This window comes from Fringilla coelebs (assembly GCF_963513975.1).
Source record: "Fringilla coelebs genome assembly, chromosome: 27".
Classification (NCBI taxonomy): Eukaryota; Metazoa; Chordata; class Aves; order Passeriformes; family Fringillidae; genus Fringilla; species Fringilla coelebs.
Genome location: NC_140053.1, coordinates 5,534,352 through 5,558,180, shown reverse-complemented (window position 1 = coordinate 5,558,180; position 23,829 = coordinate 5,534,352). Strand labels below are relative to the sequence as shown.

The 23,829-nt window shown below is 55.9% G+C and overlaps 1 protein-coding gene across 1 annotated transcript in view; it reads left to right on the top strand.

The window, feature by feature from the left end:
• SCN4A (sodium voltage-gated channel alpha subunit 4) overlaps positions 1-23,829 on the top strand; it is a gene marked incomplete at its 3' end in the record, with an annotated part of 33,513 nt that extends 9,684 nt beyond the window's left edge. The window contains exons 10-25 of the mRNA XM_084222337.1: positions 747-902; positions 1,115-1,238; positions 2,321-2,559; positions 4,703-4,876; positions 5,148-5,504; positions 9,062-9,493; positions 13,839-13,968; positions 14,275-14,429; positions 15,962-16,135; positions 16,800-16,922; positions 17,106-17,384; positions 18,637-18,690; positions 20,107-20,248; positions 20,790-20,887; positions 21,575-21,845; positions 22,640-23,829. Of these exons, the coding sequence (XP_084078463.1) occupies positions 747-902; positions 1,115-1,238; positions 2,321-2,559; positions 4,703-4,876; positions 5,148-5,504; positions 9,062-9,493; positions 13,839-13,968; positions 14,275-14,429; positions 15,962-16,135; positions 16,800-16,922; positions 17,106-17,384; positions 18,637-18,690; positions 20,107-20,248; positions 20,790-20,887; positions 21,575-21,845; positions 22,640-23,829 (4,098 nt within the window). The remainder of the gene's footprint in view (positions 1-746; positions 903-1,114; positions 1,239-2,320; positions 2,560-4,702; positions 4,877-5,147; positions 5,505-9,061; positions 9,494-13,838; positions 13,969-14,274; positions 14,430-15,961; positions 16,136-16,799; positions 16,923-17,105; positions 17,385-18,636; positions 18,691-20,106; positions 20,249-20,789; positions 20,888-21,574; positions 21,846-22,639) is intronic.

Sequence of the window (23,829 nt, the reverse complement as noted above, 5' to 3'; positions counted from 1 at the left end):
AAACTTCAAATTTTAACAGCACTGTTGAAAAGAAAAAAAAAGGAGAAAAAAAGAGACAAAAATCTTTTTTTGCACGCAATGGAAATGTGATAATATAACATTTAGTGCAAGTGCAAAAATCCTGGAGGTCACATTTCAGCAAAAGCCTTGAGGATTTTGCTTCTTTGCCACTTTGGATGAGAGCTCATTGCAAAGGGCAAAGTTTCCTGCTTGAAGACTCAAGGTTCTTCAAGCACCAAACCTGACCAAAACCTGAACAGACCTAACTCAGCTGTGGAGAGTTGAGTGCATGGGGTACAAGGGAAAGGGTAAACTGTAATTTGTGTAATTTTGTGCAAAACTGTAGTTCTTTTTTATTTGTGATAATGGAAGTGGTTAGAGGTGGTGTGGTAGTAGGAGGTCAGTAGTTTTGGGGGTTAAAAAATTGTATTTGTTGTATTGTATATGTTTGGGGGTTGTTATTTTGTTGTATGGTAACATTTTGTAGGGAAAAGGAAAGAGGAAAGGAGAAGGAAAAGGGGAAGGAGAAGTAAAAACTTAGAAATTCAGGACAGCTTGGGTTGGAAGGGACATGGAAGCTCATCCAGTCCCCCCTGCCATGGGGCAGCTCCCACTACGCCGGGTTGCTCCAAGCCTCCTCCCTCCACCACTTCCAGGGAGGGAAGGGATTTTCCCAGCCCCTGGAGCCCCCAGGCACCGTGGGATGTCCCCATGGCTGTGGGCACAGGGGTGACAGGGTTGTGCAGTTGCAGGAGCGCTCATCCAGCAGCAATTCCCTGCCCAGCAGCGTGGCCGGGAAGGGGCACGACTCGGACCTCAACAGCGACCAGGACAAGGCCAAGGACTGCAACGGGCAGGTGGTGCCCAAGATCACCCTGCAGAGATCCGACACCGTGGTTGATGTAGGTGCCAGCTCTGCCCCTGCCATCCCTGAGGGTGCCCAGCCTCCTGAGGGGCCAGGCTTGCTCCCACCTCGCCGTGGGTTGGGTCCTACAAGCCTTTTTGGGGTGTCCACCTTGCACTCAGAGGTCTCTCCAGACCATTCCCTGTTTTCTGCCTGCTCTGTCTTTCAGAGCATGGAATAACTCTGCATTCCTCCCTCCTCTCCTCCCAGTTCAACCCCACCCATGAGCCAGAGAAGCCAGACCTCAACCACCTCACTGTGGGCAACCAGGATGGGCCAGGGCTGGAGAAGAGGGTGGGAAGTGCCATCAGTGTCATCTCCAACGCTGTGGAAGGTATGTCCTGCTGGGTGAGGGTCCTGGTCAGTGCTGGAGGGCCTGGGTTGTTGACAGCAGCTGTCCTAAATTCCCAGCCCCACACAAGGGATGGCTCCAACCCTCGGGTCTCCATATGGGGTCAGTGATGCTCAAGCCAGACTTTTCATCTCAGCTCACTGGGATGATGCCTGGAGGCAATAATCCAATATTTAACACGAATTAATGAGATTGCTGCTGGTTAGAGGAGTTCCCAGAACCAGCTGGGAGCAGCTGAGCAGCTTCCCAGGAGCTGCAGTGTCAGCTTCAGCAAAAAGCACCATGAACTCAGCAGTTCATGTCCCCTGTTCCCCCAAGAACAGGCATAAAACCCCTGGTCAGCCCAGAGCTGTCCCCTTGGGTGTCCTGGCAGTCTCAGGGTGGCAGGGACACCTCAAATCCTGCCACAGTTCCCTGGCTGATCTGCCTTTCCATCCCTCTCCAGTTCGGAGGGCCAGCTCTGCATCATCTCTGTGCCGGGGCTTCTCCTTTAAGCCCCTGCATTTTTTGGGTGCCACAACACCAAAAAGATCTAAAAGATCTAAAGCTTTTTAAAAGTGTCCAGAGGAGGGCTAAGAAGATGATGAAGGATGTGGAGGAGACACATGAGGAGTGGCTGAGGTTACTTGGTTTGTTCAGCTGCAGAAGAGGAGCCGTAGGTCAGACCTCAAGGGGCAGCTCCGATCTCTGCTCCCTGTGACCAAGGACAGGACAAGGGAATGAGCCATGCCAGGGGTTTGGTTGGATCTCAGGGAAAAGTCCTTCCCCAGAGGGTGCTGGCACTGCCCAGGCTCCCCAGGGGATGGTCCCAGCCCTGAGGCTGCCAGAGCTCCAGGAGGGTTTGGACAGCGCTGCCAGGGATGCCCAGGGTGGGATTGTTGGGCTGTCTGGAGCTGGATCAATGATCCCTGTGTGTGTCTTCCTACTCAGGCTATTTCATGATATTAAAATCATAGGTCATCCAGAGCTGGTCCAAGACCTCAGGAGAAGTTCTCTTGAGGGTCAGCACTTGCCCACCCAGGTGAGGACAAGATAATCCCCCACTTTTCCTTCCCCACCCTCAGAGCTGGAAGAAGCTCACCAGAAATGCCCTCCCTGGTGGTACAAATTCGCCCACACATTCCTGGTCTGGAACTGCTGCCGTCCCTGGGTGAAGCTGAAGGAGTTTGTCAAGCTGGTGGTGATGGACCCCTTCGTGGACCTGGGCATCACCATCTGCATCGTGCTCAACACTCTCTTCATGGCCATGGAGCACTACCCCATGACGGAGGAGTTTGAGAACGTGCTGAGCGTGGGAAACCTGGTAGGGAGCTCCATCCCCCCCTTCAAACCCCCTCCCCAAAGGGCAGATCCCCCCCTGCTGCTGTGTGACACATCCCAGCTGCTGACAGGCCCCGGCAGGGCTCTGCCCACAGCCCCCCTGAGCAGGGCTGGGCTCTGGGATGGCCCAAGGGCACTGATGGGGTTGGGATCCACCCTTCCCTCTCCCCTCCTGTGCACCCTGAGCCACCCCCTGTATCACAGTCCTGGGTGACACCACAGTGTCCCCACAGAAAGGTTGGGTGCCACGGGGCAGAGCAGGGGGTGTTCCAGACTGTGAGAACAAACAGGTCCCCACTGAGCAGGAAGCAACAATGCAGCAGTAAAATTAATAATAATCAGGGGTTTGTCCAGTGGAATTACTGCAAATCTTGGCTGTCCTGATTTTATTGGTGCATTTAGTGGCTGCCCCTGCTTGGAGCTGGTGGCAAATGTTTGTGGTGGTTCTTCACTCAGGGTGACTAAATGTGGTTGTGTTTGTAGGTGTCTCAGGATGAGGGAAGAGATGAGAATCTTGACTTTATGTTTTAGAAGGCTGATATATTATTTTATTATGTATATTATATTAAAAGAAAGTTATTTACTAAAACTATACTAAAAGAATAGAAGAAAGGATTTTATCATAAGGTTAGCAAAGAAAAGAATGGATTGAATAATAAAATCATGTGACTGCTCACAGCCTTGACACAGCTGGCTGTCATTGGTCACCAAGTAAAAACAATTTCACATGCTGGGTAAACAATTCTCCAAATCACATTTAAAAGTAGTAAAACACGGAGAAGCTGAAGCTTCCCAGCTTCTCAGGAGAAAAGATCCTGGCAAAAGGAATTTTCATAAAATATGTCTACGACAAATGTCTGTGAGCTGGATGGATCTGCTGGTGGGACAGGCCCGGGAGCCCCCTGGCAGCGGTGAAATGCTCTGAGGATGGGAGCGCTCCCATCTCCTGGGCTGCCCCCGTGCCCTGCCCCGGCACCTGCGGGGCCCTGGAGCGCAGCCCCGGAGTGACAGACGCCGCTGCCCGGCGGGCGGGACCGGCTCTGGTTTCATGCAGGAAATACAAGGGGATTAATGGGCCGGGGCTCAAGGCACGGCCGTGCTCAGGCGGCTCCAGAGCTTCCTCCGAGCCAGGAGCGGATCCCCGGGGGATGATCCGCCGGGGAAGGGCCAGGCGGGCATGGAGCAGGCGGAGGAGATCGCCCAGAGCCGGGGCTGCCGCACATCCCCTCCCCTGCCTGCCCCACCGCAAGGTGTGCAGGACAGGGCAGGGTCAGCTGGGAGGGGCAGGACAGGGGATGCCTGTGGGCTGGCATGCTGGGGACACGTGGGGACAATCCCCTGGGATCCTGGAGCAGGACAGGGGATGTTTGTGGGCTGGCATGCTGGGGACACGTGGGGACAATCCCCTGGGATATCCTGGAGCAGGACAGGGGATGTTTGTGGCCATGCAAAGGACGCGTGGGGACAATCCCCTGGGGATGCAGTTGCAGGAGCAGGACAGAACATTTGTGTGCTGGCATGCAAGGGACATGTGGGGACACCCCCAGGATGCAGGAGCCTCCCTGCTGCTCCTCCCTGCCCTGTGAGGGGCAGTCCTGTCCCAGCACCATTCCCAGTCAGGGCAGATCTGTCACCAGGCTCTCTGCACGTGCTATGCCATGGAATTGCAGCAGGTATGGTGACTGTCACCTCCCTGAGCCCTCTCTACAGTGACACAATGCTGCAGGTGCTGCTGTGGTCCCAGGAAAGGAGCAATGTGTAAAACCCAGCTCAGCTCTCCCACGGCTCAGGGAGGGACAGGGACATCCCAGCAGCAGCCCAGCTCCCAGTGCTGGGCATCTGTGATTTCCCAGTCATTCCAAAGGTGTCTCCTTGCCAAGGAAATTTTATTTTTAATTTTCAGCTGCCAACACTCACCTTTGTGTCCCTCCAGAGGAATCAGTCACCAGTATTCTCAGTCTGGCTTTACCACCCCACTGGGCAGCACCTAGGGAGCTTGTTCCCAACTGGGACTGGCCCTAACAGAGCAAAATGCTTTGGGAATACCCCAAAAAAGAGGGATGCTGCCCACCCCACAGCTCAGCACTGGTGTGTGAACAAGTGGTCAAGGGTGCTGCTTCCTACAGGTCTTCACAGGGATCTTCACAGCAGAGATGGTCCTGAAGCTCATTGCTCTGGATCCCTACGAATATTTCCAGCAGGGCTGGAATATCTTTGACAGCTTCATCGTCACCCTGAGCCTGGTGGAGCTGGGCCTGGCCAACGTGCAGGGGCTCTCTGTGCTGCGCTCCTTCCGCCTGGTACGTGCTGGGGACACCTGGGTGGTGACAGGGACAGGGATGGGCTGTCCAGCCTCCTTCATGGTGGGGGCCCAGCTTGGGAGGGCCCAACTTGGCTCCTGTTAAAGATTAGACTGAGTTAAATATTCAGGGAAGTTGGAGTCAGAGCAGTTGTGGGTTTAACCCCTCCTGCCTTGCTCAAACAGCCCCAGGAGGGTGCATTGGCAGTGGCACAGCCTTGCTGTGGCAATGACACCCCCAGCCACCCCCCTTCTCTCCTCTCCCCCTGCAGCTGAGGGTTTTCAAGCTGGCCAAGTCCTGGCCCACTCTCAACATGCTCATCAAGATCATCGGCAACTCCGTGGGTGCCCTGGGCAACCTCACGCTGGTTCTGGCCATCATCGTCTTCATCTTCGCCGTGGTGGGGATGCAGCTCTTCGGCAAGAGCTACATCGAGTGCGTGTGCAAGATCTCTGTGGACTGCACCCTGCCCCGCTGGCACATGAACGACTTCTTCCACTCCTTCCTCATCGTCTTCCGCATCCTCTGCGGGGAGTGGATCGAGACCATGTGGGACTGCATGGAGGTGGCCGGCCAGACCATGTGCCTCATCGTCTTCATGATGGTCATGGTCATCGGCAACCTCGTGGTGAGCCTGGGGCTGGGGGACACGGCGGGGGCCGCGGTGGGGACGCCTCTGTCCAGCTCAGCTTTTCCCCAGGGCTGTGCCCGTGGCAGGGTCTGGTTGGAGCACAGGGATTCTCCTCCCTCCCAGGCCCTTCGGGTGGGCTGTGTCAGCTCTGTGTGAGAGAGAGAGAGAGGAATGGTTCCTGAGGGACCCCCAGCTGAAACCAGACTGGGAACTGGGGGAAACTGAGGCACAGGAAACACAAATGGGCTTTAGGCAGAGCCAGGAGCAACTCTGGGATAAAACAGAGCTCAGCTTCAAGCTGCCCTGTGTCTTCCACTTGGCTTTTCCAGCTTTCCTGCCCCATTTCCCACTCTCCTGATGAGGGATGGAGGCAGAGCTCCATCCATCCATCCATCCATCCATCCATCCATCCATCCATCCATCCATCCATCCATCCATCCATCCATCCCACCCTTTGCTCCAGTTGCTTTTGGGAGCAGCCCCCCCCCCCCCCCCCCCCAAGGCTCCTGCAGATCCCCAACCTCCCCAGCCCTCACCTTGCTCCAGGTGCCATCTGGTGATGGCCAACCTCCTTCCCTGTGTCTGTGGGACCCCCTGCTCCCCTCACCCTCACCCTACACCCCACCCTCCCCACTCCCCCCGGCTGCCTGTGCTGCCTGAGCCACAGGTTTGCGAGTTCCAGGCGAGCATGAAATCCTTTCTAAACTTGGTAACCCCATCGCTGGCAGCTCTGGAGCTTGTTTTGCAGCCTGCGTGGGCCCTGCTCTCCTTTCTTGAGGAGCAGGGCAGGGGAGGGAAGCGCCGGCTCGCTCCTATTACTTGCCGGGGTTGTGTAATCCCTTTGGAATTTGCTTTGAAAAACTATCTGCCCCCGGGAGCCTCTGACCCCTGTCCCCAGGGAGGCTCTGAAAGGAGCCCCGGGAGAAGCCCAGAGCAGCCCCCGGCTCGGGTCAGCTTAGAGTGTCCCACTTTGAGGGCAGAAAGTTGGGATTTGGGTGCCTCTTGGCTTCTCTGCCTCATGCCAGGGCCTTGGGGCTCTGAAGGGAGAGCCCCTGGCTGCAGCCCCGGCCCAGGGCGGTGCTGGGCAGAGAGGGGACCAGCACTGTGCCCACCTCCCACCAGCCAGCAGAGGCTTGTGATGCCACCTTCCCAGGGGATGGTAAGGCTGGGCCAGGCTGAAAATCACCCACAAGGGCCCCTGTAAGGAGCAGGAGCCTGTCCAGAGCCATCTGCAGGGAGTGCAGGAGTTTGGACTGGGAATTTCAGCTGGAGGTCCCTGCAGAGCCCTCCCAAAAGGGGCTCTGGGAGTTTTCCCTCTTCTGGACCTGGGTTTTGAAGCAGCACAGTCTGCCCACCTCTCCAGGGCACTGCTCTGGAGAACAGACAGGGACTGCACAATTTCAGCTGCTGGGGTCAGTGACAGCCTTCCCAGAGGTGCCACTCTTCCTTCCCAGAGGTGCCAATGTCCCCATCCCAGATGTGCCAGTGTCCCCTCTCAAAGGTGCCAGTGTCCCCATCCCAGAAGTATGGGTGTCCCCCTCCCAGAAGTGCCAGTGTCCCCATCCCAGAAATGCCAGTGTCCCTCTCTCAGAGGTGTGGGTGTCCCCTCCCAAAGGTGCACCCCAGCCCTCGGGGCAGATCTGCGGCTCCTGCACGGGCTCCATTTACAGCCCAGCAGAGAAACACGGAGCACAAACACGGCCAGAGCCCTCTGTGCCCTCCTCCTCCTCTCTGCCAGGCCTCCTGGCCGTGCCTCAGGTATTTCCGAGCCCTGGAGCCCGTCCCAGAGGCTCCCAAGGCTCCCCGTGCGGGGAGGTGTGTGTTTCTCACGCAGGAAGAAGGTGACCTGTCCTTTGCTCTTAATGACACTTTGAGCATTTCCTTTGGGGTTATTCAGGGAAAAGGGAGGAAGTCAGTCGGGTGACAAGGTAACAGAGTCCTGTCCTACAAAGCCAGCGGCACCCATTAACTGTAACTGGTACTTAACGGGGGCATTCGCCTGCTGGGCCCGAGGGGATTTATTTAAAGACGTGGTTTAAGGCACATGGCATGAGCCATGTGAAAACAGCAGTGTCCTTGGATAGCAGCTAATTCCCGTCTCAGTCTCAGATGCGCTGCTGGCACCGCACAAACACCGACAGCTGTGGGCTGGCTCCGTCCCTGTTCTGCCCGCGGGTGCCCATCCCACCCCACTGCTCCCGGCTCCTGGCAGGCAGCAGCCCCAGCTGTGCCAGGAGAGGCTGTGGTGGGCTCCAGGCACGTTTTGGGACAGTGAAGCAGAAGGGGAAGCACACGAGCCCGTGCCTGGAGTTACACAGAGCATTTCCTGGCTTGTGCTGGGCTGAAACACGGCTTTGATGGAGCAGAGCAGTGCCTGGGACACAGGCATGGGGTCACAGCCAAGTCCAGGCTCCTCCATGACCCCAGGGTGTGGGAGACCCTCAGGAGCTTGCTGGGAATCTGGGCTCCCAAAGCCAGGGAAGAGGAGAGGAAGAGCTGCAGCTGAGAGGACAAGCAGGAGGTTTCATTCTGGGGAGAGAAGGGGCATAATCACAGCACCATGGAATCCCAGGCTGGTTTGGATTGGAAGGGACATTGAAGAGCACACAGCCCCACCCTGTGACACGGCCAGGGACACCTTCCACTGCCCCAGGCTGCTCCAAGCCCAATCCAGCCTGGCTTTGGACCCTTCCAAGGATCCAGGCACAAGAACTGAGTTGCACCCCTGGGGGTGGTGGGTAGAAGCACCAGAGGCTTGGGGAGCCCCCATGGGTTTCCTGAAGCTCCAAGAGACCAAAGGAAGGGACACACTCACAGATCCACAGCAGAGCTCGAGAGGAGCTGAAACCATGGCTGGCATCACTTGCAGAGGGACCATGGGAGCCCAGGATGAGGTGGAAGGCATCAGAGCCCAGGGGGTTTGAGGAGGAGCATGTCCATGTCCTCCAGGAACAGGGACTGGCACCTCTGCAGCCCACAGAGCTGGTGAGGGCAGGGCAGAGCCCATGAGGTGCTCAGTGAAGGGGTTCCTCCACAGCCACCAGTGATCCCTATTGTATTTGGGTCGCCCCCAGATGAAGGAAAGAAGGAATGATGAATCTGACTGCATATTCTCAGAAGGCTTATTTATTATTTTAAGATACTATATTATATTAAAGAATACTAAACTATACTATACTAAAGAATACAGACAGGACACCTACAGATGCTAAAAGATAATAATGAAAACTCATGACTCTTTACAGAGCCTTGACTCAGATTGGCCCTGATGGGCCAATGAGTGAAAACAACTCACAGCAGAATCCAATGGAACAATCACCTGTGGGTGAACAATCTCCAAACTCTTTCCAAAGGAGGAAAACACAGGAGAAGCAAATCAGATAATTATTGTTTTCCTTTTTCTCTGAGGCTTCTCAGCTTCCCAGGAGAAAAATCCTGGGCAAAGGGATTTTTCCAGAAAATGTGAATGGCACAGATCCCTGCAGCTGCAGAGGGAAATCCTGAGGCTCAGGACCTGCTGGAGCTCAGGGCCGGCATTTGCTTTGTCCCCCCAGGTGCTAAACCTGTTCCTGGCTCTGCTGCTGAGCTCCTTCAGCGCCGACAGCCTGGCGGCATCGGACGACGACGGGGAGCTGAACAACCTGCAGATCGCCATCGGCCGCATCACCCGCGGCATCGCCCTGGGCAAGGCCGCGCTGCTGGCGCTGCTGCGCCGCCTCTGCAAGGGCAAGAAGGTGGCACCCGAGGAAGAGCAGGAGCCCAGCAAGAGGGACAACCCCGCGCTCAACCACGTGGACACGGCCCTGGAGCCCAAGTCAGGGTACCTGGATGGCATCACGGGCAAGGAGCACATCTTCATGGATGAGCTGGAGCACATGAACTTCATCAACAACCCCAACCTGACGGTGCAGGTCCCCATCGCCTCCGAGGAGTCCGACCTCTACGAGGAGACCAGCACCCAGTCTGACACCGAGGACACCAGCAAGGTCAGCAGGGCGGGTGGAAGGGAAGGGTTTCACCCCAAAACTGAGGCTGCCCCGTTCTTGCTGTGCTGCCCAAAGAGTGATGTTGGTTTGGGTCACTTCCAGCTTTCCCACAGGCTGTGGCACGGGCCAAACTTGATGTTTTCCAAGCTGGCATTTCCCAGCTGGAGTGGAGGGGAGGGTCCAAGCAGGGCTTTGGCTGGTTTGGGTCAGGCTGTGGGGTTATTGCTGATGCCAGAGGGCCCCACAGGGGCAGCACAGGGGCAGTGCAAGGGTCAGAGTGCCTGTTTGGGATTAAAGACGTCCCCGAGGAACCCGATGCCAGGAAATCTGCTGATGGCACTATCACTGGATCCACTGCTAATGCCTCGGGAAGCGTCATCCTGGGGGGGCCCAGACCAGATGGAGGAGCTTAGCAGGGGTGAACATGAAGCGAGGGGTGGGGGATCCAAAGCTGAGACAGCTGAGCCTGATCTCCAGGGGACTGCTGGGGTCCACTGGGAGGGTGGCAGGGGGACAAGAAACTCGGGAGGACCCAAGTGGACACAAAAGGGTGGTGGTGTGGTGGGAAATTACTGCTCACCCCAAGGTCCTGGGGACACAGGGGGCAGCTGGAGGTGCTGAGGGGGACAGGAGCAGGTGCATCAGCCTCGGAAGGGGCTTTGTTTGGACAATAGGACAACTCTGAGCAGGGATTTGTTGTGACTGGATGGCAAACGTGTTCCAGGAGCTGAGAGAACTCCATCCCAATCAGCCCTGCCAGGTCCAGGAGGCACCTGGATGGGACTGCACAGGGAGCCCAAGAAAGGCTGGAAAATGAAGCAGGGCTCCCAAACCTGCAGGGCCTCTCACCTCCCTCCCCTCTGCAGGCTCCTCACACCTCAGCACAGTGACAGGGACCCAGCTTGGCACAACCTGGGGCAAGGACAGGGGACAACCATGATTATTTAGTGTTATCTGGGGCAACAGGGAGATTTCAGCATTTGGGGGGCAGGAGGAAATGTGGGGCTGGCCCCTGTCACTGCTAAGCCCTACAGAGGGGATAAAATGCCAGGGAGCACCTTGGTCAAGGGAGTGGGCCAGGGAGGTTTCTGCTCTCAGTTCCCTCAGGGTTGCCACCAGGAGGGATGAGAGTTGGCATTTCCCCCCAAAATTTTTCCTACCCAACCCCAGTCCCACAGCAGCAGTGCCAGCACACTGGGTACGCTGCAGAGGTGATGCCAGTGCCAGCCTGGCCACAACGGGAGGGGACACAGGGGGTCCCCTTGGACCTCAGCTCCCTGTCACCCCAAAGTGCTTCCCAGCAGGTGGGAAAACCTTGGGATGCAGCCATGGGCCTGTCCTGGCACAGGTCTGGGCTTTAGGATGTGTTCAGCAGAGAGCACCCACTCCAAACAGTGCATGGGAAAACTCTGAGCTCAGCAAAGGCAAAGGGCACCTCTCAACCAGTAAATACCAGTTCAGCCCTGGGACTGCTGGATTTGGTGCCTAAATTCAGCTAAAGCTGACTCAGGTGGGAGCCAAGGGGGTGCATTAAAAACAGGGGCCCTGCCCAGGCAGGGGGAATGATGAACTGCAATTTATCATAAAATCACAAATTATTTGAGTTGGTGAGAGTCTGAAAGGCCATGTAATTCCAATCCCCTGCCATGGCAGGGACACCTTCCACTGTCCTAGGCTGCCCCAAGCCCTGTCCAGCCTGGCCTTGGGCACTGCAGGGATCCAGGGGCAGCCCCAGCTGCTCTGGGCATCCTGTGCCATGGCACAATTCCTGCCCAATCTCCCATCCAGCCCTGCCCTCTGGCAGCGGGAGCCATTCCCTGGGTCCTGTCCCTCCATCCTTGTCCCCAGTCCCTCTCCAGCTCTCCTGGAGCCCCTTTGGGTCCTGCAAGGGGCTCTGAGCTGTTCCAGACCCTTCCCATCTCCAGGTGAGCACCCGCAGCTCTCCCAGCCTGTGTTCACAAGGCGAAATGACAATTATTTAATTTAGCACCGAGGTGCTGAAGGGAGGGAGCCCCGCGCTGCCCGGGGTTGGTGCCGGGCGCGTTCACAGCCGGGTTCAGCTGCAGATGGAGCCAGAGCCCCGCGCACCGCTCCACTCCCGCCGCCGGCCCCAGCCGCGCCGATGAACCCTCCCCATTCCCCAGCAGCTCCTTTCCAAGGAAAAGCTCTTTTTTCGGGGAAATGACAGGGGCAGGATCACCGCAGCTACAATCGCAGCTGGTTTCTCTTGGCAGCTCAGAGCAGGGAGGAGCTGCCAGCCTGGGCGTTGGGGCTAGGAGCCAGCTGGGACAGTGGGAGGTGTCCCTGCCATGGCAGGGGATTGGAATTACGTGGTCTTTGAGACTCTCAAATTTGTGATTTCATGATAAATCGCAGCCCATCATTCCCCCTGTTTTGAATGCACCCCCTTGGCTCCCACCGGAGTGGCTCTGCAGAACCCCTGCAGGGCTCAGGGCACTTCCAGGGGCTCCTCCCTTGGGGATCCCACCCTGCTGGGCAGGGAGATGTGTCCTGAGACGCTCCTGGCTCTGGTGCAGCACAGGGGTGTTGTCAGTGGGGTTTAGGGAGCTGGGCAGGGGCTCAGCCTGGAGCAAAGGAGGCTCAGGGGGCCCTTGTGGCTCTGCACAACTCCTGACAGGAGGGGACAGCCGGGGGGTCGGGCTGTGCTCCAGGGAACAGGGACAGGAGGAGAGGGAACGGCCCCAGGCTGGGCCAGGGGAGGTTTGAATTGGATATTAGGGAAAATTTATTCACTGAAAGGGGTGCACAGCTGCCCAGGGCAGGGGTAGTCTCCATCCCTGGAGGGGTTTAAAAGCTGCGTGGATGTGGCACTCGGGGACATGGTCAGTGGTGGCCTTGGCAGTGCTGGACTCGATGGTCTCAGAAGGGTTTTCCAACCTGAACAATTCTGTGATTCTCAGGGCTGTGGATTTTGGGGTCAGGTGAGTCAGGGTGGGACAGCCCCAGTCAGGCTGGAGATGCTGTGCCAGGTGTGGGATGGAAATTGCCCCCCAAACCTGCTGCTTCCAGGTGTGGGAGGGCTCAGGAGCCCCCAGGGATGGGTTTTATCCCTGTCCCCACCCAGCAGAACCTGCCCTGAGCTCCACCGACAGAGCTCCTGGGCTCTGAGAGCCATCCAAGGCCCTTTGGGACCTTCCCCCACATCTCCAGGGCAGCTGCACTGGTTTGTCCCCACCCTGACCCTTCCTAAGGCTGTCCTGGAGGCAGATGGCTCCTGTGTGTCCTTCTCTGGGGTCACAGCTTGCCTGGCTCCGTGCTGAGCCTCCCTAATCCATCTGCCCCTCCTGTCCCTCCCTCCAGACCGAGGGTGGTCCCAGTGGTCCCTGAGAGCCACAGCTGAGAGCTGGTGCCACCCCTGCTGCTGTGTCCTCTCCTGCCTGTCCCCAAAGGTCCCCACAGCCACATCTTCTCACAGACATGTGGCTGTGGCCCCTGAAGCTGTGGGCAGTGACAGTGCCTCAGTCTATCCCAGGCACTTTTCCCTGGTTTTTGGAGGATGGAGCAGCTCCTTTATGGATTACCAAAAGCAGGAGCAGCCTGAGGGGAGGATTATCTCCTTGTAAGCCAACACCTTCCTGTGCTGGAAATACCCATCCTTGACCCTCTGGTTCTGCTGCTCCCAGGCAGGATAGGCTGGGCTGGGGATCTGCTCCTTCCTCAATTGTTGCACGAGGGCTTCTCAGAAAGCCAAAAAAAAAAAAAAACAAAAAAAACCAACCAAAAAAAACAGAGGAAAAAGTGTCCCAGGGGCTTTCCAAGGTTGTCTCTTGTTATCAGCCCCTCTGGCCTTGCTGAGTGCTGTCTGGGAAGGCAGCCAAGCTGAGCTCTGGAGCAGGATGGAACTGGAGAGAGGCATTTGGGATGCAGGTTTGGAACTGGGGTGAACCTCAGGCTGAGCAAGAGCTGAGCCAGAGGGAGGAGAGAGCAGAGGCTGCTTGGGTTTCTGCACCAAAGGGGGGTTGGCAGAGCAAGGCTTGGATGGAGGGACACAGAGGAGGAAGAAGAGGTGAGAAAATCAGCCTGAGGTGGTGGCACAGGTGGATGGGAGATGGAGCTGCTGTGCTGGGAGGAAGGCTGGGATCAGGGCACCTTCTGCTCCTCTGAACCTGGATGAGAAGCAAAGCTCAGGTACCAACAATCCTCCAAGGTTTGCATCCCTGGATGATTCAACAGCTTCTGGGCTGTGTGTCCATGGGAGGGGGACTCGGAGCATCCTCCAAACAAGGGGTCCCACCACCCAGGAGTCCCACCTGGGCTCTCTGGGGCACGAGGAGCGTGGCTGGAGCTGGCCAGGAGCCTGGCCTGAGCTGCTGTCCCTCTGCAGAACCCCCTGAGCAGTGACAACGCCTCGTCCGTGTGCAGCACGGTGGATTACAAACCCCCCGCGCCCGAGGAGGAGGAGGTGGCAGAAGAGGCTGAAGAGAGCAACGAGCCCGAGGAGTGTTTCACTGAAGGTGAGGGCCAGAGCAGGGCTGGAGACCCTGTGGACAGGGGAGATGGGTGTGGGGAGGGGAAAATGGGGCTCGAGGGGCCACTGCCAACCAGTTATTGCAGCACAGGGACCCCCAGGCTCCCTGAGCTCAGCCCCAAATCCTCCTGCACTGCCCCAGAGATGATGCCCACGGAGCTCCCCTCATGCACCCCACCTCAACCCAGCAGGATCCTGGTCCAACTTCCACCAGGGAGGGTTTAAAATGCCAATAAAACCAGGAATAGTGGGAACACCCTGGCCAGGAGTGACCCCAGCCCTGTGTCCCCAGGCTGTGTGAAGAGGTTCCCCTGCCTCTACGTGGACATCACCAGCGAGAAGGGGAAGATCTGGTGGAACCTCAGGAAAACCTGCTTCCGCATCGTGGAGCACGACTGGTTCGAGACCTTCATCGTCTTCATGATCCTCCTCAGCAGTGGGGCACTGGTAGGTGCCACCTTCCCCTGCCCTGAGGGCTCTGCAGCAGCCTCCCAGCCTGGGGGAGCCCAGGGAGGGGACAGAGCCCAGGCTCCTGGCATCTCCTGGGCCAAATAATCCAGCTGTGCACAAACCCCATTTGGCTCAGCTCTAACATCCCCCAGGAGTCCTGTTCACCCTCCCCAGCATTCCTGGACCATCATCCACAGGCTGTGGTCCATGGCTTGAGGGGATGCCACTGCCTACAGCCCCCATTGCTGCTCTAAATGCCAACTATGAATCATCTGAACCATTATTGAGCTTCCTGTGGTTCCTCATTTCACCACCACCATCACCAGCTGTCAAGAGGTGCTTCAGAAACAGTTCATGGTTTTTATTTTGCTGTTCAGCACCTCCATCAGTGCCTGGTGCCCCCTCTCAGAACCTGGGTGTTCTGTTAAATCAACCAAATTCATTATCAGTGTTGGCCTGGTGCTCTTCGAGTGTTTGGGCTGGATTTAACCCAGGAACTATCAACTTCTCTGCAGGTTTGGAGGTGAAGAGACAGGGAAGGAGAACAGAGGGACTGAGAGGCTTTTCAGACACACTTTACATGTCTGCAGCTTGCTCTGAGGTGGTTTGGGGATGTCTGAGGTTGTAGCTGGTGCAGGAATTGAAAGCTGTGCTACCCCAGCTGTGCAGCACCTGCTCTCCACACCCTTACCTCTGAGTGCTCACTCAACACGTGGCTGTGGCACTCACCCCAACTCCTCAGGGCATTTTCAAAACTCCCAGAGCATCCCAGGGTGTGGGTTGGTGTCCTGGGCTTTGAGCTGAGACACTTGGAGCAGGATGCAGCTTCTGGGTTGAGTGTGCATGGGAGGGGGAGGTAGGGACATGCCAGCAAGGGTGTGCTCTGGGATGCCACAGGTCCCACAGAAGGATGGGACTGTCACAGAGCTCCCTGGGGTCCCATGGAAAGATGGGATTGTCACAGAGCTCCGTGGGGTCCCACGGAAGGATGGGACTGTCACAGAGCTCCGTGGGGTCCCATGGAAAGATGGGACTGTCACAGAGCTCCGTGGGGTCCCACAGAAGGATCTGACTGTCACAGAGCCCTGTGGGGTCCCACAAAAGGATGGGACTGTCACAGAGCCCTGTGGGGTCCCACAGAAGGATGGGACTGTCACAGAGCTCCATGGGGTCCCACAGAAGGATGGGACTGTCACAGAGCTCCGTGGGGTCCCACAGAAGGATCTGACTGTCACAGAGCCCTGTGGGGTCCCACAAAAGGATGGGACTGTCACAGAGCCCTGTGGGGTCCCACAGAAGGATGGGACTGTCACAGAGCTCCATGGGGTCCCACAGAAGGATGGGACTGTCACAGAGCTCCGTGGGGTCCCACAGAAGGATGGGACTGTCACAGAGCCCTGTGGGGTCCCACAGAAGGATGGGACTGTCACAGAGCTCCATGGGGTCCCACAGAAGGATGGGACTGTCACAGAGCCCTGTGGGGTCCCACAGAAGGATGGGACTGTCACAGAACTCCGTGCCCCTTGCAGGCTTTCGAGGACATCTACATCGAGCAGCGCAAGGTGATCCGCACCATCCTGGAATATGCAGACAAGGTCTTCTCCTACATCTTTGTCATCGAGATGCTGCTCAAATGGGTGGCCTATGGCTTCAAGGTGTACTTCACCAATGCCTGGTGCTGGCTGGATTTCCTCATCGTGGATGTATGTGATGGGCAGGGCCAAGCCAAGGGGCTTGGGGCATTAGTAGGGGCTGCTGTAAATGAACCCAGATTGTATTTTTTTTTAGAGGATAAAGGGGGGGCTCTGGAATGAGGGCTTAGAGCATTACTTAAAATTACTTAGCATTACTTAAAATAATGGTCCCCCACAGGAAGGAACACTTCATTCCTGATTGCAGGAACCTTTCAAAACCTTCTGGTTTACACCCAAGACAAGAACAGCCCCTGCAGTTCCACCAGGCCCAGTAGAGCTGTGAAGGGACACAGGGTCTCCCATTTGGGAGACTATGAAAGACCAATCTGTGCCTCACATCAATTCCACCCTCACACTCAAGAGGTGTCATCCTACCCCTGGATCCCTGGCAGTGTCCCAGGCCAGCTTGGACAGGGATTAGAGCAGCCTGGAACAGTGGGAGGTGTCCCTGCCATGGCAGGGGTGGCACTGGATGGGCTTTAAGGTCCCTTCCAACACAAACCATTCTGGGATTCTGTGACCCTTGAGGTGTCTGGTCACCAGGGACCCCAAGGACTCAATGTCCATGGCCCAGGGCTAGAGGATGACCACTAGCCTGAGGGGAGAGAGCAAAGGGAGCTGCAGATGTGTTTGCACCTGAGGTGCTGCTGATCACTTGGGCTGCTCCTTCCAGGTGTCCCTGGTCAGCCTGACAGCAAACTGGCTGGGATACTCCGAGCTGGGAGCCATCAAATCCCTGCGGACACTGAGGGCTCTGCGACCCCTGCGTGCTCTGTCCCGCTTCGAGGGCATGAGGGTAAGTGTGTCCCCGTGTGCTGCTGGCCCTGACAGGAACACAAGAGCCCTCAGAGTCCTCTACATCATGGACATCCCACCTGGTTTTCAGGGGCTCCAGACCAGTGGGATCAATGCTAAGGTACCTTTGGTCCAGTCTGACCTCACCCATCCAGGCTCCCCAAGGTCTTTTCTGTCCTTGCAGGTGGTGGTGAATGCCCTGGTGGGTGCCATCCCCTCCATCATGAACGTCCTGCTGGTCTGTCTCATCTTCTGGCTGATCTTCAGCATCATGGGGGTGAACCTGTTTGCAGGGAAGTACTACAGGTGTGTCAACACCACCACGGGGGAGCTCTTTGAAATCAACGTGGTCAACAACAAGAGTGACTGCATGGCCCTGCTCCACACCAACGAGGTCAGATGGGTCAATGTCAAGGTCAACTTCGACAACGTGGGCTTGGGATACCTGTCCCTGCTGCAGGTGGTACGTCACAGCACTGGGGGTCACCGTCCAGGACCTGTGGAGCAGGGTGGTGGGATGAGCGTCAGGGCTGATGTGGGATGGGGTTTCTTAGCTGCTTCTTACCTCCAAAGCTGGTTTTTAACGCCAAAAAAAAACCCTTAGGAAAGGAGGGAAACTCCTAGTTGAGGAAAAGGGACAGGGTAGAAGATGGGAGGGGAAGGGTAGAAGATGGGAGGGGAAGGTTTCACCCGGGAGCTGCTGCAGGTGGGTGCAGCAGCACCAAGGCTGGCACTGCAGAGCAGCCCCTGCCCAGCACAGAGTGTAGGAGTCAGGAGGGGAGGCTCTGTGGTACCCCTGCACCCCTTTGGAAAGTTCAGTCTGCTCCAGCCGTGGGTTGTGGGGCTGTGCGTGGGGTGGGTGACGACTGGAAAAAGGACACACGTGTCCCCTGGGGTAGCCAGGTTCTACTGAACTCCCCACAGCTGGGCCAGGCAGCAAAGGGGAACTGCTCACCACAGCTTTGATAAAAATATAGATGTGGGCTCCATTATTGGGCAGGCTGGGGCTACTCCCATCAGATCCAGGGCAACTGGTGGCTGCAGAATCGGAAAACAACCCCAGCTGATGACCCTGCTTCTAAATTCAGCTTCCTCTTCAGCCTTGTTGTACCAGCAGATTCAGGAAACAAAATATGCAGACCTTTTGTTTAACAAATCAGCAGCAAAAGGCTATAAGAGACACAGTGGAGACCCTGTAAAAGACTCGGTGTGGTCCCCCCACCCTGCTGGGATGGGAATTCAGAAGAAGCAGAGGCAGGATATGGAAGTCAGGGCTATGGAGCTGGCACAGTTTGGGACTGGAAAGGAGGCAGCTGGCCCTGGCACAGCTCTGCCTTAGGGAAAATTGACTTTAAAGAGAGTAGAAGGCAGAAAAGAGTCAATTGCTTCTTCTATTGCTTCTTTTCCCTTCTGTGTTTGCTGTGGTGTTTTGGAAAGTCACTGGTAGCCTCAGCCCCAGAATGGTCCATGTATATTCACCTGGGAATTTCCATAGTTCTGGGACATTTTTCTTGTGGATTCAACCCCTGTTCCTCTCCTGCCATTCCCACAGAGGAGCCGGAGTGCTGAGAGCTAAACCCCAGACATACACCCATCACCTTCCCTTTCTTCTCAGCCACAAACAACTCCCAGAAAATACATTCTTCACTGCCACAGAATCACAGAGCCCTTTGTGTTGGAAAAGACTCCAAGCCTGACCATTCCTGTTCCCACAGGCAACCTTCAAAGGCTGGATGGACATCATGTATGCAGCCGTGGACTCCCGTGAGGTGAGTGACACACAGGGACGCAGGGCTGACTCCAGGGCTGGATTCCAGGAGCCCAGAGCTGAGGCTGGGATGGATCCTTGACTACAGCATCACCTCTGGCTCTGCCTTTTGGTGCTGCATCCCACCCATGACTTCAGCCAGGACATGAAGGCTACAGGGTGGGGAAACCCCCAAAATGTATCAGATCATGGAATCCCAGCATGGTATGTGTTCAAAGCGACCCTAAAGCCCATCCAGTGCCTCCTCCTGCCATGAGCAGGGACACCTTCCCCTATCCCAGGGTGCTCCAAACTCTGTCCAACCCAGCCTTGGACACCTGGGCAGCCACAACATCCCCCTGCTGAGGTGCACAGCCTCAAAGAGGGCAGCCATGTGTCCCTCTGCCACCCATGTCATTGTCACCTGCAGCCTAGCCCCACACTGGGCTCCCACCCCACAGCTGGGGCAGGATCTGCTCCACTCAGCTTCAGTTCCAGGGGCCAAAAATCCTCATTCTGCCCCCACTGCTCCAATCTGGAGGGCTTGTTCTGCTGCCTGCTGTGACATGCTGTCCTCTGGGACCCCTGCAGCTGGGAAAGCTCATCCCATCCTGGAGAAGTACCTGGCTTGCCTTGAGCAATCAGTGGGTTATGACAACAGAGCAGGCAGTGTTCAACCATGGGGTTCAAAGAGTTATTAAAAAGCCCCAAGTGTTTGAAGAGTGACGAGCAAAGGCTGTTCCTACTGTGACCCACCCCCAAAAGTGTCCCCACAGCAGAAGGGGTTTCCTACTGTTCTCCAATGACACTGGGGGTTGCCCCACACACCTACAGGCCTGAAGGGGTGATTTTCATTGCCTTTTTGGAGCACCCTTTCATCACTCTGAAAATCCCTCAGGCCTCTGCCCCACCTGGGGCAAAGCTGGTTTGGGAGAAAATCCTCCCTGTTCTGCCAAGAGCTTTCCTCAAAATGGGGGAAGCCAATGGGGTCACCTTGGGGTGTCTCCGGTCAAACACAGAGCAGGATTAAGGGATGCTCCTTGGGATGAGGAGTGTTGTCCAGGGATGTTGGGCCTGTCACCCAGCTTTGCTGATGTGACAAATTCATCCACTTTTCCTTTCCCCTCTCAGATATATTTCAGCCCTTGGAATGCTAATTATTGAGAGAAAATTCATCTGCTCATCTATATCACTGCAAAGGACACCCTTTCCCATTCCCCAGCTCATGCTGTGGGGTCAGGGGGATCCTGTCCTTGTCCCTCAGTCAGTGTAATATGGATGTCCCTTCCCATGGCTGCTCCCATTGGGAACACACAGCCAAAAGCTTTGGAGTAGCCACGCCCGGGCTTTGTCCAAACACCACAAGCCCTTGTCTGGGGGCTTGGAGACATCTTTTTGGGACAGGGTCAGCCTCACATTTCCCATCTCTCCTGGCCAGATTGAAGAGCAGCCAAAGTACGAGATCAACCTTTACATGTACATCTACTTTGTCATCTTCATCATCTTCGGTGCCTTCTTCACCCTGAACCTCTTCATTGGCGTCATCATCGACAACTTCAACCAGCAGAAGAAAAAGATGAGTATTTCCTGGCTCCTGAGGGGCTGCTCTAGGCTGGAGGGGCCAGCACAGCAGTGGGGTGATAGGACCAGGGCCACCATGCCCAGAGTAGGATGGATCCCAGAATTCTTATCCATTAGTGGTTTCCTGCACTGGGCAAACGGCACATGGAGTTTTGTGTCCTGGTCACAGTAGTTACAGAGGACTTAATTTAGGGGTGCAGAAGGAGGAAACAAAGGGAGACTGTGTTTTCACTTGCCTGGCCCATCACTTTTATTTTCTTTTCCCACCCTGGGATCATTTTCCCATGCACAAGGTTGAGACTCAACTCCTTCCAAGCCAGCAGCTCAGGACGGCCAGCCTGGAGCGGGAGAGGAGGGTGGGCAGGGCCAAGCATGCTGATGGTGCTGAGCAGGCTCTGCAGGACACAGAGAGGACAACCTTGCTCCCAGCAGGATCTCTGAGGGGCTGCAGACACTTGGTGGGGAGGGACATGGTCAGACACACTTGGTGGGAAGAGAACTCCCGAGACTAACAACAATGATTCTCTTTATACTTTGGAGGCAAAGACATCTTCATGACGGAAGAGCAGAAGAAATACTACAACGCCATGAAGAAGCTGGGCTCCAAGAAACCCCAGAAGCCGATCCCAAGGCCAGCGGTACGTTGGGTTCATCCTCCTGGAGTGGAGCACACAGGGAACACTTCAAGCCACCAGCTGTCCCAAAGGGAACAAAAAGGGTCCAGGGAAGACCACTTGCCCCATTGTTACTCTTCAGACAGGACCTGGCCAAGAGCTGGGGCTTCAGAAGAGGCTGACATCAGGCCACCTCCTTTGGGTCTGCCCTTTAGCCCTTGGTCTGCTGGCAAGGGCAATGATGGCGTTTGTTTTGCAGGAATTTGGGTTTTTTCCTTCAGCTCCCAGTTCCTCTCCGGCTCTCTTTTCTCTCAGGGAAAGCTCAGCTTTCAACCCCCCAGAAGGGACCCTGGTCCAGCCAAAACATTCTCAGTTGTGATTTGGGTTGTAGCCCTGCACGAGGGAGGTCCTTCCGTCCTTCCCATCTGTTAATTTGTGCCCTGTGGGTGTAATAGCAAGTGCCTGTGCCCTGTGCTCACTCCTCCTGGCTGTGGCATTCCCAGGTGTGCTCCATCCTGAGAGGTGCTGGGAATCCTCCCCCCCAAAAGCCTTTGGGGCTGTGAGAGCCGTGCTGGCCACAGCCCTGATTTCCCACACTTGAAAATATGGTTCCTTCTTCTCTTTCTGTTGTGTTTTTGTTTTGCTGTGTCGATCCTGTGTTCCCACCTCTTCTCTGGTGCTCCATCATCGCCCTTGTGTCCCTCAATGCAGAACAAAGTCCAAGGGAAGGTGTTTGACTTCGTTACCAAGCAAGTGTTTGACATCACCATCATGATCCTGATTTGCCTGAACATGGTGACCATGATGGTGGAAACAGATGACCAGAGTGAGCTCAAAACCTCTGTCCTCTACAAGATCAACCTGGTCTTCATCGTCATCTTCACCGGCGAGTGTGTGCTCAAGATGTTCGCCTTGCGCCACTACTTCTTCACTGTGGGCTGGAACATCTTTGACTTCGTGGTGGTTATCCTCTCCATCCTAGGTGAGTCCTGCTGCTCCCACCAGTCCCTCAGGGATCCCACAGGACAATGAAGAGTGGAAGTGGTCTCACCAATCCACACCCAGCGGGCGGTACTGGACCCCGCTTGCCTCCATCCTTTGAGCAGGGCCAAGCCAGAAGGACCCTGGGACATGACAGATATGAGGCCACTCCAGGCCACCAAGCTGGGTGAGGGGCTGGGGATATCTCTGCTCCTCCTTTATCATTGTAACGGGCCCCTGTCCAGGTAATGATTAGTATAGACTCTCTTATTCACAGAAGGTTGATTAATAATAATCTTTATTAAGAAACTTATTGTTCTTATAGATAGTTACGATACAGTTGGACTTAATTGGTCATCTAATTCAAACACCATCACCACTGGCCAGTTAAGAAACCCCCCTTTGGTAAACAAATCTCCATAACATATTCCACATGTTCACAATACCAGGTGCAGCAAGTTAAGATAAGAATTGTTTCTTATTCTTTTCTCTGATCTTCCCACAGCCTTTTCCCAGAACAATGCCTGGGAAAGTTTTGTTTCTGTCTGTGGCCAGAGAACTGCTGCCACACTCCTTGGTGTTATTTCCCTTGGTGTTATCTTTCTCTGAAACAGAGCAACCAGAGTTTAACCCTTGGGTCTGTGGTCAGAGGTTATTTTTTAATGTTTTCTCTGTCACTGCAGGAGCCATCAGGGTGGCCTCACCTCTCTGTGTCTGCCCAGGTGGAGCCGAGCAGCTCCCCTTCACCTCCCACTGGCGGCACAGCAAACTCATCTGCCTTTCATCCCTCCACAGGTATCGTCCTCTCAGACATCATCGAGAAGTACTTTGTGTCCCCCACCCTCTTCAGGGTGATCCGGCTGGCAAGGATCGGCCGCGTGCTGCGGCTGATCCGAGGAGCCAAAGGCATCCGGACGCTCCTCTTTGCCCTGATGATGTCCCTGCCTGCCCTGTTCAACATCGGCCTCCTGCTCTTCCTCGTCATGTTCATCTACTCTATCTTCGGCATGTCCAACTTCGCCTACGTCAAGAAGGAGTCAGGGATCGATGACATCTTTAACTTCGAAACCTTCGGGAACAGCATCATCTGCCTCTTCCAGATCACCACGTCAGCGGGGTGGGATGGGCTCCTCAACCCCATCCTCAACAGCGGCCCCCCAGACTGCGACCCCGAGCTGGAGAACCCCGGGAGTTCGGTGAAAGGAGACTGTGGGAACCCCGCTATCGGCATCTTCTTCTTCTGCAGCTACATCATCATCTCCTTCCTCATCGTGGTGAACATGTACATCGCCATCATCCTGGAGAACTTCAGCGTGGCCACGGAGGAGAGCAGTGAGCCCCTCTGCGAAGACGATTTTGAGATGTTTTATGAAACTTGGGAGAAGTTCGACCCGGACGCCACCCAGTTCATTGCCTACAGTACCCTGTCTGACTTTGTGGACACCTTGCAGGAGCCGCTCAGAGTTCCCAAGCCCAACAAGATCAAACTCATCACCATGGATCTACCAATGGTTGCTGGGGACAAAATCCACTGCCTAGACATCCTCTTTGCTCTGACTAAGGAAGTGCTGGGAGACTCGGGAGAGATGGATGCCTTGAAGGCCACCATGGAGGAGAAGTTCATGGCTGCCAACCCCTCGAAGGTTTCCTATGAACCCATCACCACCACCCTGAAGAGGAAACACGAGGAGGTGTGTGCTACCAGGATCCAGAGGGCGTTCCGGAGGTACCTCCTGCGGCGCTCGGTGAAGCAGGCATCCTACATGTACCGGCACAGCCAGGACGCGCTGGGCGAGGACGCGCCCGAGAAGGAAGGGCTGATCGCCACCAAAATGCAGGAGATCTATGGGAACTCTGGGACAGATGTGGAGACAGCCCCTGCCCTGGGCCTCAAGCCCATTTCCAGCTCAGAGACACCCCAGGATGCTCCTGAGGAAGCACAGGCTTGGGATAAGAAACATGTGGTGAAAGAGTCGCTGGTGTAA